Source organism: Chlorella variabilis, assembly GCF_000147415.1.
Source record: "Chlorella variabilis unplaced genomic scaffold CHLNCscaffold_6, whole genome shotgun sequence".
Lineage (NCBI taxonomy): Eukaryota > Viridiplantae > Chlorophyta > Trebouxiophyceae > Chlorellales > Chlorellaceae > Chlorella > Chlorella variabilis.
In genome coordinates, this window is record NW_005435082.1 from 1,272,744 (window position 1) to 1,288,299 (window position 15,556).

The following is a 15,556-nucleotide window of genomic DNA, read 5'->3' on the forward strand; positions in this document are numbered from 1 at the left end:
GCCCAGCGCTGCCTGCTCTACTCGATGGTGATGCTGCCGCGGCAGCAGGGCGATGGCGGCGGCACTAGCGCCGGTCAAGGCAGCGGCAGAAGCAGCAGCACCTTTTGGCTGGTGGCGGGAGGCACCGTGTTCCTGGATGTGCTCATCTGGGCCACGCCGGCAGCGGAGGCCCCCAGGGCTGCAGCCGCCGCGGCGGCCGCTGCCCTGGCCAGCCCTGCGCCTGCAATGGCGGCCACGCTGTACCGCCTGAAGGGCCACGAGGGATCCATCCACCGGTGCGGCTGAAGGGTGGGAACTTCATCACACAAGATGGCCTGCTGCATCTGCATGCCGTCGCGGGGCAGATCAAACCGCGGAACGTGCCTCCAATGCACGGCACCTGCCTCTGCCCGCGCAGGGTGCGGTGGTCGACCTGCGGAGGCCTGCTGGCCTCCGCCAGCGACGACCGCTCGCTGCGCCTGTGGTCCATCCCGCCGGCGCATGCGGCCACAGCTGGCGCGGCATGCGCCGGGGAAGCGGGGGCACCTGCAACAGAACCGGCACTGCTGCAGCCGCGGCACGTGCTGTGGGGCCACACCGCTCGCCTCTGGGACTGCTGCTTTGGCGGTGGCGGCGTTGCTGGCGGCAGCGAGGGCTTCCTGGCGACTGTCTCGGAGGACTGCAGCTGCCGCCTCTGGTGCCTGGCCACTGGCCAGCTCCTGGGCACTATCAAGGTGGGTCCTGTACTATGTACTGCATCAGGCAGTACATTAGGATGCCAGCGTGGCGTTTCTGCTGTGGCGCCTGCAGTGAGTCAGCGCCCCGCCGTGCTTGCAGGGCCACCGGGGCCGCGGCATCTGGCACTGCGCGCTGCTGGAGCCGCCGCAGCATGCCAGGCCGGCACCTGCCAGCGAGGCGCCTGCGGCGGCAGCAGCATCGGCAGCGGCAGCAGGCTGCTGTTTATTTACCGGGGGAGCTGACGGCAGCATCAAGTGCTGGAGGCTTGCGGACTGGCTGCCGTCAGGCTCCGGCGGCAGCGCAGGCGCAGCCCTGCCAGCCGCAGAGTGCTTCATGCTGCGGGGCATGCCACCAGACCCGGCAGCCGTGGCGGTGGGCAGCGAAGCCAGCTATGGTTGTGACCATCACACACACCTGGATGCTGCGCAGCAGCAGCAGCAGCAGAAAGATGTCCACTCGGAGAGCCGCACAGAGTGGGTGCGCTGCCTGGCGATGGCAGAAATGAGCGGCAGCGTTGGCAGCGCTGCCGGCTCCAGCAACGGCAGACTCACCAGGTCGCGGCGGCGGTGCGTGTATGTGGGCACCAACCGAGGGCTGCTGCACCGCGTGCATCTGCCAGGTGGGACATAGTGAGATACCCGCCTGGCACTGCTGCTGCTGCTGCTGCTGTTGCTTGTGCCTGTTGGGTCCCCCTCTCACACTGCTTCCCATGTGCAAACAGGCGCCCCATTGTAGGCTGAGCCATGCTTGCTGTCGCTGTGTGCAGATGCCGAGGCAGGGCAGGAGGAGTGGTGGAAGTGCCTGCTGAAAAGTGGCGGGGTTGCCGGCAGCGGTGGCAAGCCCATGCCTCTCATGTCTCTGTCGCTTCTGCAAGTGCCAGCAGCAGGGCGGCAGAGTGCTGATGGCAGCGGCCGTGGTAGTGTGTGGGTGGCAACCGTTGATTTCGGGGGCACTGTCACCGTGCTATGCGACAAGCCAGAGCCAAGCCCTAGCCCAGAGGCAGCACATGCAGGAGCTGGAGTTGGCGGGGACAGCAGCGGCGGCGGGAGCAGCAGCAGCAGGACCGTCGGGCCTGCCTCCTGCTGCAGCTGGCAGCCATATGGGCCCATCCGTCCTGGCAATGTAGGCATCTGGTGGGGCAGCCCAAGGTGCGACGGTGGCAGCAGCAGCAGCAGCGGCGGGCTGGGCAGCCGCTGCTGCTTCACTGCCCGTGGCGGTCTCCTGACCCTGTGGCTGCTGCCACTGCACACTCTGGAGGATTCGCAGGAAGAGCAGCAGCAGCGGCAGCAGCCACAGCGATTGGCAGAGGTTCGCTTGCCCTTTGCAGCGCAGGTGACTGTGCTGGCAGCCGCGCTGCTGCCCCCGCGGTATCACCAGCGGCAGCGGCAGGCGGCGCTGGTGGCTGTGGGAGACACGGATGGCGGCATCGCTGTGCTGCTGCTGCTGGCCCCTCCAGGGCTGGACCTGGGACACCCACCAGCCGCAGCAGCGCTAGCAGCGCAGGGGCCGGCAGCAGCAGCAGGAGCAGCAGCGGGAAAGGCAGCAGAGGAGGCAGCAGGGGAGGGGCGGGGTGCCCAGCTGCTGGTCCTGGCAGCGGCTCGCCAGGTCTGTGACCTCACACCGGTGCGCATGATCCGCCTCCACCTGCCACCTCCTGCATGCGGCGCCTCCTTTGGCACAGCAGGCGGCACAGCAGCAGCAGCAGCAGCAGCAGCAGCAGCAGTGGGGCGTGACGTGGCGGAGCAGCTTGCAGCCGCAGAAGTGGTGGTGGCAGGCGGCAGCAGCACCATACAGGCGCTCCGCCTGCCAGCGACGGCGGTGGCGACTGCCTGCCAGGCAGCCGCTGGCGTGGCTGCACCTGCAGCGGCTGACGCAGGGGGGGAGCCTGCCGGCCCGCCTCGCCTGCTCTGCACCCGCTGCCGGCGCTACGAAGCCGTCACACACATCGATGGCGCGACCGCTGCTGCTGCCGGCGACACCTGCGGCGGCGGCGGCAGCAATGGCATAGCGTTCGGCTTCCACTCTAGCCACTTTGCTGTGTGGGACGAGGGCGCCGAGGCAGAGGTTGCCCGGGTGGGTGGCGCGGCGGCGAGCAGCTGTCTGGCGGCAATGGTAATTGCCTGCCACACGTGGAGGCCTGCTGGCAGCCTTGTAGCAGCACCCGCACATCCTGGCTCCCTTCTGCCACGGTGTGATGCAGGTGGTCTGCGGCGGCGCGAGGCGGGCGGCGGCCGCTGACGTGGCTGGCGGCGATGACCTGGCGCTGTGCTTCGTGCGGGATGCCCGCCTCTGGCTGTACAGGCAAGCCTCGGACTGAGCAGGAGGAGATGAGTAGGAGCGAACATGAGAAGGCTGGCAGGGGTGCTTTGCTTGCTGCTGTTCATGTGGGCTGAGGCTGCTGCGATGTTTCCCTCCGCAGGCGGCGTCCCGGCAGCGACTCTGGCAGCGCTGCGCCGCCGCCACGCTGCCTGCACCCGCCGCACCACGGCTTGGAGCAGGAGTGCATCAGGCTGCTGCACCTGCCAGGCTGCGGCAGCGGGGAGGCAGGCGGCGACGTCGCCGGGCCGGCAGCTGTAGCCGTGTGCTGCCTCACAGGCGGCACTGACGGCTTGCTGCGGCAGCAGCTGCTGGCGCTGCCTGGTGATGCTGAGGGCGGCCTGAGCGGTGACGGGGCGTTTGACACGGCAGCTCACCTTGCAGAGGCGGTGCAGGGCACTGCGGTGAAGTCGCTTGCCCTGCTGCCCCTCCCCTCCAGCAGCGGCGACGGCGCCAGCGGGAGCCGTGCCTCGGAACAGTGGCTGCTGCTGGCGGCCGGCGCAAAGCAAGCACTCATGGCGTGCCGCCTGCGCCGGCCGGTGGCCAGGCGCAGCCTGGAGAGGCGGGAGGGCCAGGGGCAGCAGCAGCAGCAGCAGCGGCGGCGGCGGTTGCGGCACCTCCTGCTGCCTCTGGGCTGCGAGGAGCTGGCTGTGAAGGAGCTGGCGGCGGGGCCGAGGCGCAAGCCGATTACAGGGGTGAGTTCGGCTGCCTGAGAGTCCTTCCCTCTTCTGCCTCTGGTTGTCCGTCGGCGCTGGTCCCCCACCATTCAGCCCGACAGTGCCCCTGCTCTCTGCTGAGCTTGCCAAAGACGCATGTCAAAGTGTGAAACCTGTTTGCATCGTGCTGCAGAGCCAGAAGCTGGGAAGCGACCAGCGCTACCTCTCGATCAGCGCGTTTCTGTGGCAGAAGCCGGCAGACCGGCACCAACCCCAGCCCCAGGTGGGAGCAGAAGGCCAGCAGGCCCCCACACAGGATGGCACAACCCAGGAGGCATGCCTGCCGCCAGCAGAAGCGTCCAGGCAGGTGCTACCAGGCATCGCCGCGCACCCGGTGCAAGTGTTTGTGGTGGCGGCTGCCTCGGATGCCAGCTTGGCGCTGCTCACCGCTGACCTGGCGGGCCCCCGGCGCCAGCTGGGCACCGGCCAGCGCCAGCAGCAGTGGCAGGAGGTGGCGGCGCTGCGGCACCATGCGTATCCTGTGCTCTGCACCGTGCACTGCTGCCTAGAGGTGCCCAGCGCCGACCTAGTTGGGAGCGGCGGCAACGGCAGCAGCAGCGCCGCCTCGAGGCGGCAGCACCGACACATCATCTGCAGCGGAGACACGGATGGCTGCGTGGCTGTGTGGGATGTCACGGCTGCAGGCGGACCGCTCGCAGCACCAGCGGCAGGCGGAGCAGCAGCAGGCGCCAGCCACGCTGAGCCCGTGGAGGTGCAGGAGGTGCATCCGCTGCTCGCCTTGGAAGGGGTGCACCAGTCTGGAGTGAACAGCGTGGCGGCTGTCGCCGCAGGTGGGCTGCTCTGCTCTGCTTGCCGCTACAGCACAGTAAGTGCCATGCGCAGCAGGTTTTCAGTCGACATGCTACTGCCCTGCTTGATCCGCCGCTCGCAGCGCAGCCGTGCCCACACCCCTGCCCTCTGTGCCCCGCGCTCGCTCCACACGCAGGCCCAGGCCGCCTGCTGCTGCTCACCGGTGGCGACGACCAGGCGCTGTGCTTCACGCTGCTGCACCTCGGCCTCTGCCCCGCCGGCTCACATGCCAGCCCCGGCAGCGGCAGCGGCTGCGCCTGCACCGTGAGGCTGCGCCTCAGCATCCCAAATGCCCACTCCTCAGCGGTGCGTTCGGTGTGGCTGGGCCAGCAGCCCGGCCCGCCTGCTCAGCCATCACCGCCGCCACCAGCAGTAGCTCCGGTGACTGCTGTCGCCTTCTCGGTTGGCCTCGACCAGCAGGTGCGCTGCTGGCGGGTGCGGCTGGAGGAGGATCAGCGGCCCCAGCAGCCACAGTGGGCCGCGCCACCTAGCACAGCGGGGCTGCCGAGCCTGGACGGCTTGGCGCTGGCAGATGGAGAGAGCGGCGCAGATGATGAGCTGTGGTTGGAAGACGGAGCTGAGCTGGTTCTGCCCTGGATGGACACGGCTCGCTACCGCGCCCGCAGCAGCAGCGGCGGCGGCGGCGGCAGGCGAGGGGGCGATGGCGGGAGCGAGGCCAGCTTGGAGGTGGAGGAGGCGGGGTGCTGCTTCACGCAGGTGGTGGAGCCCGCTGCGCTCGACGTGCTGCCGGCGCCGCTGCTGGTGCCGGGCGCTTCTCCAGGCCACCAGGCTGGCTCGGCGCTGCTTCCAGATACCGCTGTTAAATACCTAGTTGGGGTGGCGGGGCGAGGTACGCAGCTGCTGAACTGGCAGCTGCCGCGTCCCAGCTGAAGCTGTTGTGCCTACTTTGTGCCGCCTCCTCCCTGCTGCTCATTCTCACGCAATTTATTTACAGTGGGCACCAGAATGTTGCACAGCAGTGTAATGTGCTGCTCTGAGTCTGATCGGGAAGGGGTTGGGAGCCGGTGGTGTGAGGTGCGGGCAATGGACCAGACAACACCAGTTCCTTGGCTTTTATGCGGGGCAGAAGGAAGAAAGGCTTGAAGGGGTGGCAAGACGGCATCCGCAGGCAGGACAAAACATCGATTTTGTTGACGAGTGTGGAAAGGGGGCTGAATGTTGGCCTTCACCGGGTAGCAAAAACATTTATTGAATCGTGTGGCTGTGTGCGGCGGCGTGTGGCAGCATCTGGGCGGCGACCACAGCACGTCACAGCATGTGCGCCATGGCACGGAAGGCATAGTGGGGGCCCGGCTGGCCCCAGTCGTTGAGCGAGGCCGTCTCCAGCTGCACCTGGCGCGTCATCGGCTCGGGGCCTGCACGAGAAGCAGCCAGGGTGAGACAGGATTGGTTAGAAGCCTGGGGCCGCTTCCGCAGCCTGTGCTGGCTGCAAATGCATCATCGATGATAGCCACCGTGGGCTGGCATGCATCGCCAGGGCCCCTTTAAGCCTGCCACAGCGCCACCCCACTCACCGCCCACAAACACGCCCACTGTGTCGCTGCGGGTCAGGTCTTTGCCCACCGCCAGCAGGGCATCGCGCATCGCGGGCCGCCCACTCAGGATCTCCAGGCCAGACTCCCCGCCGGCCGTCAGCATGCCTCCCACCTGCAGACAACTCGGCGGCCGGCATGAGGAGACGTGCAGGCGCGAACACTCGTGTGGCACGGCATGCCGGGGGCCAACTCGGAAACAGCGTTGTCGACGTCGGATGCAGCGGCACGCATGGGCAGGCGGGCGGCGTTGAGCTCACCAGCTGGCAGCCGCTGCCGTGCCCCGTGGGGTGGTGAGGTGGGGCCAGAGGCAGGACCTCTGCAGAGTCGGGGTTGCGGGTGGCGCGCCAGTACCTGCAGCCAGCAAAGAGCCTCGATGTTCATGCACCAGAAGAGGGAGGCGGCGGCAGTGCTGACAAGACAAGACTGTGGGGGCTGGGCATGGGGCCTGCAGATGCAGGCGGGGATCGCTGAGCCGCCAACGGCAGGCCGTGGCGGCAGCCCCACCTCCACACGTGCAGGGGCAGCACCGCCAGGATGTATGGCACACCAATCATCATGATGGCTTGTGTGAAGAACCACACCATGCCAACCTGCAGCCGGGGAGCGGAGCAGACGCTGGGTGGTTGTGCAGCAGCGCATGGGCTGGCCCACTCCATCCCCAAACGTGGGTTCCACGGCCCGTGACGCTGTCTGCTGGCAGCCAGGCGGTGCTACGGTGCAGGCCAACCGGCTACCGGCCAGCCCGGCCCCACACCTTCCAGTACAGGGTGTTGGGGTACACGGAGATGCCACTGGTGTCGAAGTAGGTGTATGCCTCGCCCACATACGCGCCGCCCAGGACTGTCCCCAGGAAGGTGCCCACCCACACCAGCACATACACCAGGGCCAGGTGCCAAGAGCCAACCGCCTGGGGCTGGATGACCCTGCAGGCAGCGACGCCGGTGCCGGCGGCGCGATGCGGGTCAGTGAGCCGGCCGTATAAGCGTCAGCGCTGCCCCCAGAGATGCACGCTGTGTGCTGCTGCTTGCGCCTGGCTCCAGGGGCACCCAGGGGCAAGCGGCGCAAGCAGCGCCACACAGCAGTGCAGAGCCGCTGGCAAAGAGCGCAGCCCACCTGGCAAACTTGTGGAAGAAGGGGGAGGAAAGCACGGCGGGGTCGGCGACCCCGTGGTACACAGCCATGGAGGGCTGGGACGCATCCTTGCCGAAGCTGTCCTCGGCCTTAAGCTCCTGGCTGCCCTCCGACGACGCCCTGCCGGAGTCGGACTTGCCCTGCAACGCACCAGTGCCGGGGGTGGTGCGTGAGCTGGCACTGCGGGGCGGCAAAGCGGACACCCCACCCAGACTCGTGCGTCCAAGAATCTCTATTCGAGAAGCATGCGGGGGCAGCAAGCGGGCGCGGCCCGCCGCCGACTCACCAGGCCCCCCTCCTTGGCCCCGTGCACCCCTTCCTCCGCCGCGTCAGCTGCCGCCGGCATCGGCCGGGTGCTGAACAGCTCCAGAGTCAGCCAGCCGTCGCTGGACCTGTGCGGCATAGGCACGCGGAGCAGCGGGTCAGCCGCAGCCTGCATCTGGCGGCAGCGCAGGGGCTGGCAGGGCTATGCAGTTGCACTGAGGCCAGCAGGGTGGGGCTGGATGCCAGTGCCCGCTGGCCTTCCCGGCGACGCTGCCAGCAGTACTGCCCCGGTAGTGCCCCGCACGACACAGGCAGAGAGGCCCTCTCTGAAGGGCAGGCCTACCGCGCAGCCTCCAGCACCGCTCCGTCCAGCATGCAGATTTCGCGGGGCTGGCGGCTGGCCCACAGGAAGTGCACGCGCCCAGGCTGGCTGCTGGCCTGCAGCGCAGCGGCAACACAGCGGCGGTGCTTGAAGCACCTCCAGCCAGGGGGATGGGGCACCGCCAGCCCGGCAGTCCCAGCCTGTTGAGGCAATTGCAAGGCTCGCGCGTTCCCTCCCAAGTGCGCAGCCATCGAGCTGCCGTCTTCCACATAATGCAGCGACTCACCGCCTTGGGATCGGCCCTGCGCTCGGCAATCATCTCTCGCAGCAGGGCCAGCAGCGGGGTGGCCTGCAGTGCAGCACACGCGCAGCAGCAGGTGGACGTTTGGGGCGACAAGGTTGGGCAAGCCCACCAGCCGGTGGGCGGCCAGCGGCGTGGCAGGGAGCATGGGATACCCCAAGCGTGGGATACCCCAAGCACAGCAGGCCATCTGCTCACCCCAACACCGCCGCCCAGGAGGACCAGAGTCGTGCAGCCCTCCCACAGGCAGTGCTTGGGGACCTGGGGAGCTGCAGGCCAGGGATCCAGGCCACAGTGAGAACAGCTTAGCTTGGGGTGAGTGCTGTTTGGCAGCCAGCAGTGATTAGAGCAGCCCACCATGTGCTGGAGAAGCAAGCAGGGGCAGGAGGATCGGCGGCAGGGCAGCGCAAGCCGCGGCAGCATCTGCAGCGCCTGCTTGCCTGAGACGCGCAGGGCCAGTGGCTGGCGGCGCTGCAGGCGCTCCAGAAGCTCCTGCAGAGGCGATGCCATGAAAACGAGGCGGTCGATAGATGCCGCCATGCGCTCAAGACAGACTGGGGCTGCCCACATGAAGATAACGTCTGGCCCTCCACACCGCTGGAGCCTGACCCTGCAGTCCCTTCGCCAGGCCCCACCTTGGTCCACTTGCCGTAGCGCTTGATGCTCAGGGTGATGATGGACCCGCTGCCTGCACAGCAGCATGCAGGTGAGAATGAATGGCACACTGCGGCATCCGGTGCTGGCCCTCCCTCCTCCGGCACAGTCCATGCACAGGAAAAAAGCAGGTTTAGGGTGCATGTGCCTGCGGGCTGCCCGCCACGTGCACATCCTCTCACCGCTGGCGTCTGGCTCTGTGCCGGCCACGGTGATGGGGTGCCACTGCCAGCGTGAGATGGATGGCACCATGAGGAAGAGCTCGTGCACGGGGCAGGCGCTAGTGATGTCCTGCACTCGCGGCGAGCGGCAGCGGCAGCCGGAGAGGTCAGCCAGTTCCTCCCTGGCTGTCTACCTGCCATGATAGGAGGGCCCCTGAATGCACCCACTCCAACTCTCCCAGCAAAGCAGGGCAGCTGCTAGTGCATGCGCTTTGTTAGAGCCAGCTGCCCAGGCACCTTGGAGGTCTTCAGCTGAATGGTGGCCACCCCCGCCTCATTGTCCACAGAGGCGGCCGTGACGAGGGTGGTCTGGGACAGCTGGCCCGCCCGCAGGACGAGGTCGACGCCGTACAGCATGATGCCTGCAGGTGGGGAAGGAGGGCTTGGTTGTGCCTCCCCAGGCGGCGGCGCTGTGCTCAGCAGGCATGCAAGCCGGCCTGGTCTGCACAGCACTGCCGGGGCCATTGACAGCCTGTGGTGGCTGGCTCCTGCTACACACGTCGCAGCTGCGGCGGCAGGGAGTAGCGGCCGACCTGGCAGGAAGTAGCTCCAGGACCAGAAATAGTGCATGTATGCAAACAAGGTGAAGCCCAGGAAGCACACGATGTGGCAGCGGTAGAAGACCTGCGGGGGCAGGAGAGGTGCGCGCGCGGCAGGGCGGCAGCGTTCACCAGGCTGGGCAGCACCTGCGAGCATTGGCCTGCTGCAGCTGCGCCCAGCTTTTGCTGGCGGCAGCCCTCCCTGCTGCCAGCGGCGGCAGGATGCTGCAGCGCGCTGCAGCCAGGACTGCCACTGCCCGGCCGCTCACCTCGAAGAAGCGCCTGCGCACCCAGCTGAGGGAGGAGGACCAGAGGACGAGGGCAAAGAGGTAGGAGATGGTGCCGGCCAGGTAGTTGATGGAGCTGAGGGTGCCCCAGTTGGAGAAGTTGTACCAGAACCTGGCGGTACCAAGGGGCAAGGGAAGACAGACGCTCAGCACGGCATGCGTAATGAACGGCGGGAGGCGCGCCGCCGAACACCGCGTCGCCGGCAAGGGCAGGGCTACGCGCAGCTCAGGCCTGCCCTGCTGCCGCCGCTGCACGTGGGCCACGTGGCAGGCTGCACTCACTCCTGCTTCAGCGCCCAGTACAGGTAGTACAGCCAGCCGTGGAGCGACAATACCACAAGTGTGATCTGGCCAACCCACCTGCAGCAGCGCAGCAGGGGCAGCAGCCGACAAGCCCAATGCTCATCAGATGTGCATGCATGCACGCCAGGTGATGCACAGTCAGGGTGCCTTGCCCGCAAGGGTGGGGCGGCTGGCAGAGCAAGCTCGCGGCCAACTCCAGCGGGGAGGAACCTGGCACCTGTGGTACCGTATCATTTCGGTGTACTGCAGGCCCGTCAGCGTCTGAAGGAACGAGGACTGAGGGATGGGGAAGAAGAGCATCCAGATGTTGGGCCACATCATAATGCCGAAAATGATGGCCACCCTGCAGGCAGAGCGAGGGCAGGCGCCACACGGGTGGTCAGCCAGCCGTGGGAGGGGCGGGGGGGGCGGCGGGGGCCGAGCGGCAGCAGCAGCGCATGTGCACTGTGGCAGTGCATGGGCCCCTGCTGTGCATGTAGAGGCACAGGGGCCCTGAGCAGGGAGGAGCCCCACCTCTCCAGCATCAGCCGCCAGCGCGGCTCGGGGAAGGCCACCCCCGCTGCTGCGACTGCACACACCCAAGACAAGGGAAGGGCTGCGTGGTAAGCATGGCAGGCGTGCGTTCACGCGCGGCGCGGTCGAAGCGGGCAGGGGCCTGCCCACTCAGCCCGCAAGGCATCCTCAATGTGCTGGGGCAATGTCCGCCAGTAGAGAAACGCAGTCACAGGCGCGCCGGCTGCACAGCTAACAGCAGCACGCCGCAATGCGGCACATCCCCCCGCTCCCCGCTCCCCAGCCCACCTGCGTCCAGCTGGCGATCGTAGGAGCGGTAGTACCAGATGAAGTACCAGAGGTTGGCAGCTACCATGAAGATCACCACAATCAAGTCGCGCACGCTCATGCCGCCGCACCACCATGTGAAGAAGCGGCGGGGCGGCGCCTCCCACGCCAGCACGATGCGGATCTGCATGTGAGGGGCAGGAAGAGTGGGCGGGGCAGAGAATGCTCAGGTTCGGGGCCAGAGAGCTGCCCGAGTCGTCAGCACAAGAGGAGGTAAGGAGGCTCAAGTTGTTTTAGGGCGGCGGAGCGGCATACCTGCCGCCTCAGCCGAGTGTAGGCACGGGGCACTGCAGGGCGCGGCAGCAGCAGCAGGCACCGATGTCAAGTGGACGCCGCGCCGGGCAGGCAGCGGCTGTGCTGGAAACCACACCGCCTTCATGGACTCTTCTACCAGCCCAAATCATGCGCAACGGCCAGCACACCTGCGCCCTTAGGGATTGCCTGCAGCACCAGCGTGGCGTAGGCTGCCGCGAGGAGGGGCAGCCACATGAGCGCCACCATGCCGGTGTCATAGGCGTCCAGAGACTTGACTCCCAGGCTCCCTGCAGCGGATTCCATACCTCATGCAGGCTTGTTTTCAGGCAGCTCCATGACACAGGCAGCTCCGTGACGCATGCATTGCGTAGGCATCGGGGCGTACCCGAGCGAGGGTATTTGAGTCCCCAGTTGTTAAAGATGGCCGCCATCTGGACGTAATACGCATCTGTCACCCAATACCAGAAAACATAGTTGAACAGGGCGAGGCAGCCGGCAATAACCAGCTTCAGCCCGCCCCGGGCAGCCGTTGGAGCCCAGCTCGGCAGCCCCATGGCCGTGAAATAATCAAAATGCACAAATGCGTCTAAACATCAACTGTGCACGAGAGGAGATCGAGAGATGGCCCGTGCACCTGACGCGCGCAGAAGGTGCGCCAGCAAGGCACGCGCCTGCACGTGCAGAAAATCACTCGCAGCCGCAAGGCAAGGCGCGTGCCCTGCTGGTGCTGGGTCCTGCAAGCTGAATTCGCGCCCATCGCACTCCTGCCGCACGCTGCCTCCCAACCTTGCGCGGAAAGGGGGGTCTCAAGCCAACGGTCCTCTGCACACCGCCTGATCTCCCACGGGTGCCGAATTGTCTGTTAACGGGCATAATACGACAAGCATGGCCTCCCTCCGCCGACTCGCCCTGCTTCTCTGCGTGGCGCTGGCCTCGATGGCCGCCAATGGCCAGGAGCTGCTGCTTCCCGACGACCCAGAGGCTGCCTGCACCGCCGCCACGATGTTTGAGGCCACAAGCAAGGAGCATGAGTGCTCGAAAACCCTGTACCACAGGGAGGAGGCAGGTGCTGGCCCACCCCCGAGCGCATGCATATGCTGGCTGTGGCAGGCTGCTTGCTGCCCCTGCAGGGCTGCTGCCGCAGCGGCGGCAAAGGCCTCAGGTTTGGCCTGCACGCAGCATGCACCCAGCACTAGCCCCACCTAGCGGCTCCGCTACCGCTACTGCTGCTGCCTCAGTTCCTGACCGCCTGCGCCTGCTCCTGCCCAACCTGCACCGCCCGCGGCTGCAGTCGAGTCCTGCTGCCAGGTACTGGCAGAGTACTACGGCCCTAACTCCACCCTGCCCTCCCGCAACTGCTTCTGCGTCGAGAGCTACTGGACTCCCTTCATTGCGCTGGCAGGTGGGCCGCGAGCGTGCGATCAACATGCGAATGGAACCGGCCTTGCCCCGCCCGAGTGCCGCCGTCCGCCTGCCTGAGCAGATGGCAACAGCCAAGCAGGCAGAGCTGCACCAGGGCTGCCAGGCTTTGCATTCTGCCTCACCACTCAGTGAGCCTGCCCATTCATGCCTGCTGCTCTGTAGATAAAAGCTACATCGGCTGGACGTCATACTTTGACACGTGCACGTGAGGAACCGCTGGCATGCACCTGCCAGCTGCGTGTGGCACACGCACAAGCCACTGCCTGCTTGCTGACTGTGCTGCCTGCCTGCCACCTAGCGGTGCAGGGAGATGGGCTACACCATCCACTACTGGCATTACGGCGAGGGCCCCTGTGTGCCGCCACCCGCCTCCGACGACCTGCTGGCGCCGGCGCCCGCCCCTGTGGCCGCCCTGGCTGAGGCCCCCTCGCCTGCTGCGGAGCTGGGGGCCGCTGTGGAGGAGGTGGTGTCTGAGTCCCTGGAGGACCCACTCCTGCCCATGCCCATGCGCCCCTTCAATGCCTGGGCCTCCGACCTCGACTCAGACGGCTGGGGCATGGCTTCCTTTGTCATGGCATGGGTGGCAGGTGTGGTGGCATCCCAGGCCGCCCTTCTGGCACCGCTCTCTGTCGCGCTCTGCCCGCTGCGGCTTCAGCAGGGCCAGCTGCGGCACCCACCCCTGCCTATTGCCTCACGCTGCCGCGCGCTGCGCTCTCCCCCACCTGCAGTGCTTGGGAGCAGCGCAATGGCCTGGACGTTCCTGTTTGACGCCTTCGTGGACTTCCGTCGCTGCTGTGGCAGCCGGCGGGCAGCTGGCTGATGCCAGGGCGTGCGCAGGTCAGCCCAGGGGAGGGAGGGCAAGCGACAGCGGCGGCGATGGCGGCAGCGGCGCGTGCGATGTCCAGTTGCAGCATCGTGGGGGGCTGTAAATCTACAACCCATATGCACATGTTGCTTGAGTTTTGTACCAGCAGTGCTTACATGTACAAGCCATGAATGGCTGCATCTTTCAGGCGCGCACGGCCCGCTGGCGCCAGGGTGGCGGCGGCGGCGGCGGATTTGGCCGCCAACCGTGCACCAGCGGCGCCATTGACGCTGCCGATCGAATCCCTGCAGCTGAAACCTCATGACGAGCCCCAAGAAGGCGCCGCGGAGCAGCGGTGGCGGGGGGTGGGGCACGCCTGCCGTGACGCTGCTCTGCATAAAATGCTTCTTCGCGGGCAGGTTCATCTCCCTTCCCACCGCCCTGCCGGAGGCGGGCATCGGGGTACGTCCTGCTGAATTCCCTGTCGCGCTTTTTGGGACTGCACAGGGCTGCCGGGCTGGTGCAAGTGGACCGCGATGGCGGCGGATATGATGCTGGGACGGCGGGTTCACGGCGGCGAGGCCACCGCCCCGCCCTCATTGCCTTGCGCCGCTGCCGGCGGCAGTCCCATGCCCCGTGTGCCTGCCCCCCCTGTCCGCGTGCAGCCCACCATCGTGGGCGAGGAGCAGGAGGCCGTGGAGCGGCGGTCGGTGCTGGAGGATGCGGCTGCCGAGGCCGACGCGCAGGCTGCCCTGGACGTGCCGTCGCCAGAGGTGCTGGCGGCGGCGGCCCGCAGCCTGGCTGACGTCAAGTACGAGACTGCGGAGGAGGCGCTGGAGGCCGTGGGCTTCCTGGCCGACCGCCCTCCCCTGGAGCACGGCGAGTCGGGGCACTCCTTCTACACAGTGCAGGTGGGGCGCGCGGGCGGGCAGGCGGATGATGGGGGGCGGGGGAGCAGGGCAGGGCGGTACGGCAGAGGTTTTTCATGGCACGCCGGTGGCACCATGCCGCGCATGCAGCGCATGCGGCATTGTCCGTCCTTTCGAGGGTCGTCTGCCTCGTTGCTACAATGCCTGGGGGCTGTGTGTTGCCACACAGCAGCGCCGCGGCTGCTCTCTCGCCAGGGTCTGGCATGCGCCCGTCGCCACGCAGGGGTGCTCCACTCCCCCCGCTCACATGGGCGCTGCGTCCTGCCTGCCCTGGCCCCCTGTGCCTCCGCTGCGGCCTGCAGCCCATGCAGCTGCTGTCGCTGTACCCGCGCGCCTACCTCATGCCCCGCTTCCTGTCCCAGAAGCAGTGCGACCACGTCATCGCCATGGCGGAGCGGCGGCTGGCGCCCTCAGGTGCGCCGCCGCGCTGCGGGGCTGCCGTGTGGCCCTGGCCTGCAGGGCTGTGTGCCCCTGGGCTGCAGGGCTGTTCTCGCCTCTCTGTGTGTTCGTCTGCACCCTCTGGTGCCATCCATGCTCCCGGTCACCCTCCTGCGACGATTCTACACCCCCACCCCGCCCCGTGCCCCCCCGGCCTCCTCTCCTCCCGCGCAGGCCTGGCCTTCAAGGCGGGCGACACGGCGGAGAACACGCGCGACGTGCGCACCTCCAGCGGCGGGGGACCTTTATTGCCCGCCAGGAGGACCCAGACGGGGTGCTGGCATGGATCGAGGACAAGCTGGCCGCCGTCACCATGATCCCGGCAGGGTGAGCGCCTGCTTGCCAGCCGGGGCGGGCTGCCGAGCGTGCCGAAGCAGGCCGCTGAGTGAGCTGGCGCGTGTGTGGGCGGCTTGGGGCTGCGTGGGCCACGGCTGCTGTGGGCTGCTGCCGCCGGTCGGTTGCTCCCTCGAAGAAGCGCGCTGCCCCCTGGCCGGGGCGGCTGGCGACGGCAGGGTGGGGGCCAGCCAGCGCTGCTGCCTCTTGCTCCACCCCTGGCCCCCGGCGAGCGTGCTGCCCCTCGTGTGTGTGCGGTGCAGGCACGGCGAGCCCTTCAACGTGCTGCGGTACGAGCCCTCCCAGCACTACGACTCGCACTACGACTCCTTCTCGGAGGAGGAGTACGGCCCGCAGTTCAGCCAGCGGGTTTGTGGCCGGGGGGGGGGGGGGGGGG

At 67.6% G+C, this 15,556-nt stretch overlaps 3 protein-coding genes across 3 annotated transcripts in view; 2 read left to right on the forward strand and 1 right to left on the reverse strand.

Annotated features, from left to right (window-relative positions):
• Nucleotides 1-4,864: 4,864 nt before the first annotated feature.
• CHLNCDRAFT_57416 (expressed protein) lies at nucleotides 4,865-11,786 on the reverse strand (the record flags this gene model as incomplete). Its single annotated transcript, XM_005849297.1, has 22 exons — nucleotides 4,865-5,935; nucleotides 6,095-6,227; nucleotides 6,373-6,466; nucleotides 6,620-6,705; nucleotides 6,870-7,038; nucleotides 7,229-7,386; nucleotides 7,533-7,638; nucleotides 7,854-7,948; nucleotides 8,119-8,181; nucleotides 8,332-8,402; nucleotides 8,702-8,821; nucleotides 8,970-9,078; nucleotides 9,246-9,370; nucleotides 9,542-9,632; nucleotides 9,817-9,946; nucleotides 10,117-10,194; nucleotides 10,355-10,480; nucleotides 10,651-10,705; nucleotides 10,939-11,101; nucleotides 11,233-11,264; nucleotides 11,400-11,519; nucleotides 11,618-11,786. 22 exons carry the CDS (start codon nucleotides 11,784-11,786, stop codon nucleotides 5,829-5,831), a joined length of 2,400 nt encoding a protein of 799 aa, XP_005849359.1. The 3' UTR covers nucleotides 4,865-5,828.
• A 382-nt stretch (nucleotides 11,787-12,168) lies between these two features.
• On the forward strand, nucleotides 12,169-13,474 carry CHLNCDRAFT_143795 (expressed protein; the record flags this gene model as incomplete). The annotated part of the gene is made up of 5 exons (XM_005849095.1): nucleotides 12,169-12,298; nucleotides 12,524-12,634; nucleotides 12,817-12,859; nucleotides 12,961-13,241; nucleotides 13,383-13,474. The coding sequence occupies 5 exons, from the start codon at nucleotides 12,169-12,171 to the stop codon at nucleotides 13,472-13,474; spliced, it is 657 nt and encodes a 218-aa protein (XP_005849157.1).
• A 306-nt stretch (nucleotides 13,475-13,780) lies between these two features.
• Nucleotides 13,781-15,556, forward strand: part of CHLNCDRAFT_143796 (hypothetical protein) — a gene marked incomplete at both ends in the record, with an annotated part of 2,560 nt that continues 784 nt past the window's right edge. The window contains 6 exons of the mRNA XM_005849096.1: nucleotides 13,781-13,921; nucleotides 14,125-14,370; nucleotides 14,691-14,802; nucleotides 15,001-15,044; nucleotides 15,086-15,153; nucleotides 15,423-15,528. Of these exons, the coding sequence (XP_005849158.1) occupies nucleotides 13,781-13,921; nucleotides 14,125-14,370; nucleotides 14,691-14,802; nucleotides 15,001-15,044; nucleotides 15,086-15,153; nucleotides 15,423-15,528 (717 nt within the window). The remainder of the gene's footprint in view (nucleotides 13,922-14,124; nucleotides 14,371-14,690; nucleotides 14,803-15,000; nucleotides 15,045-15,085; nucleotides 15,154-15,422; nucleotides 15,529-15,556) is intronic.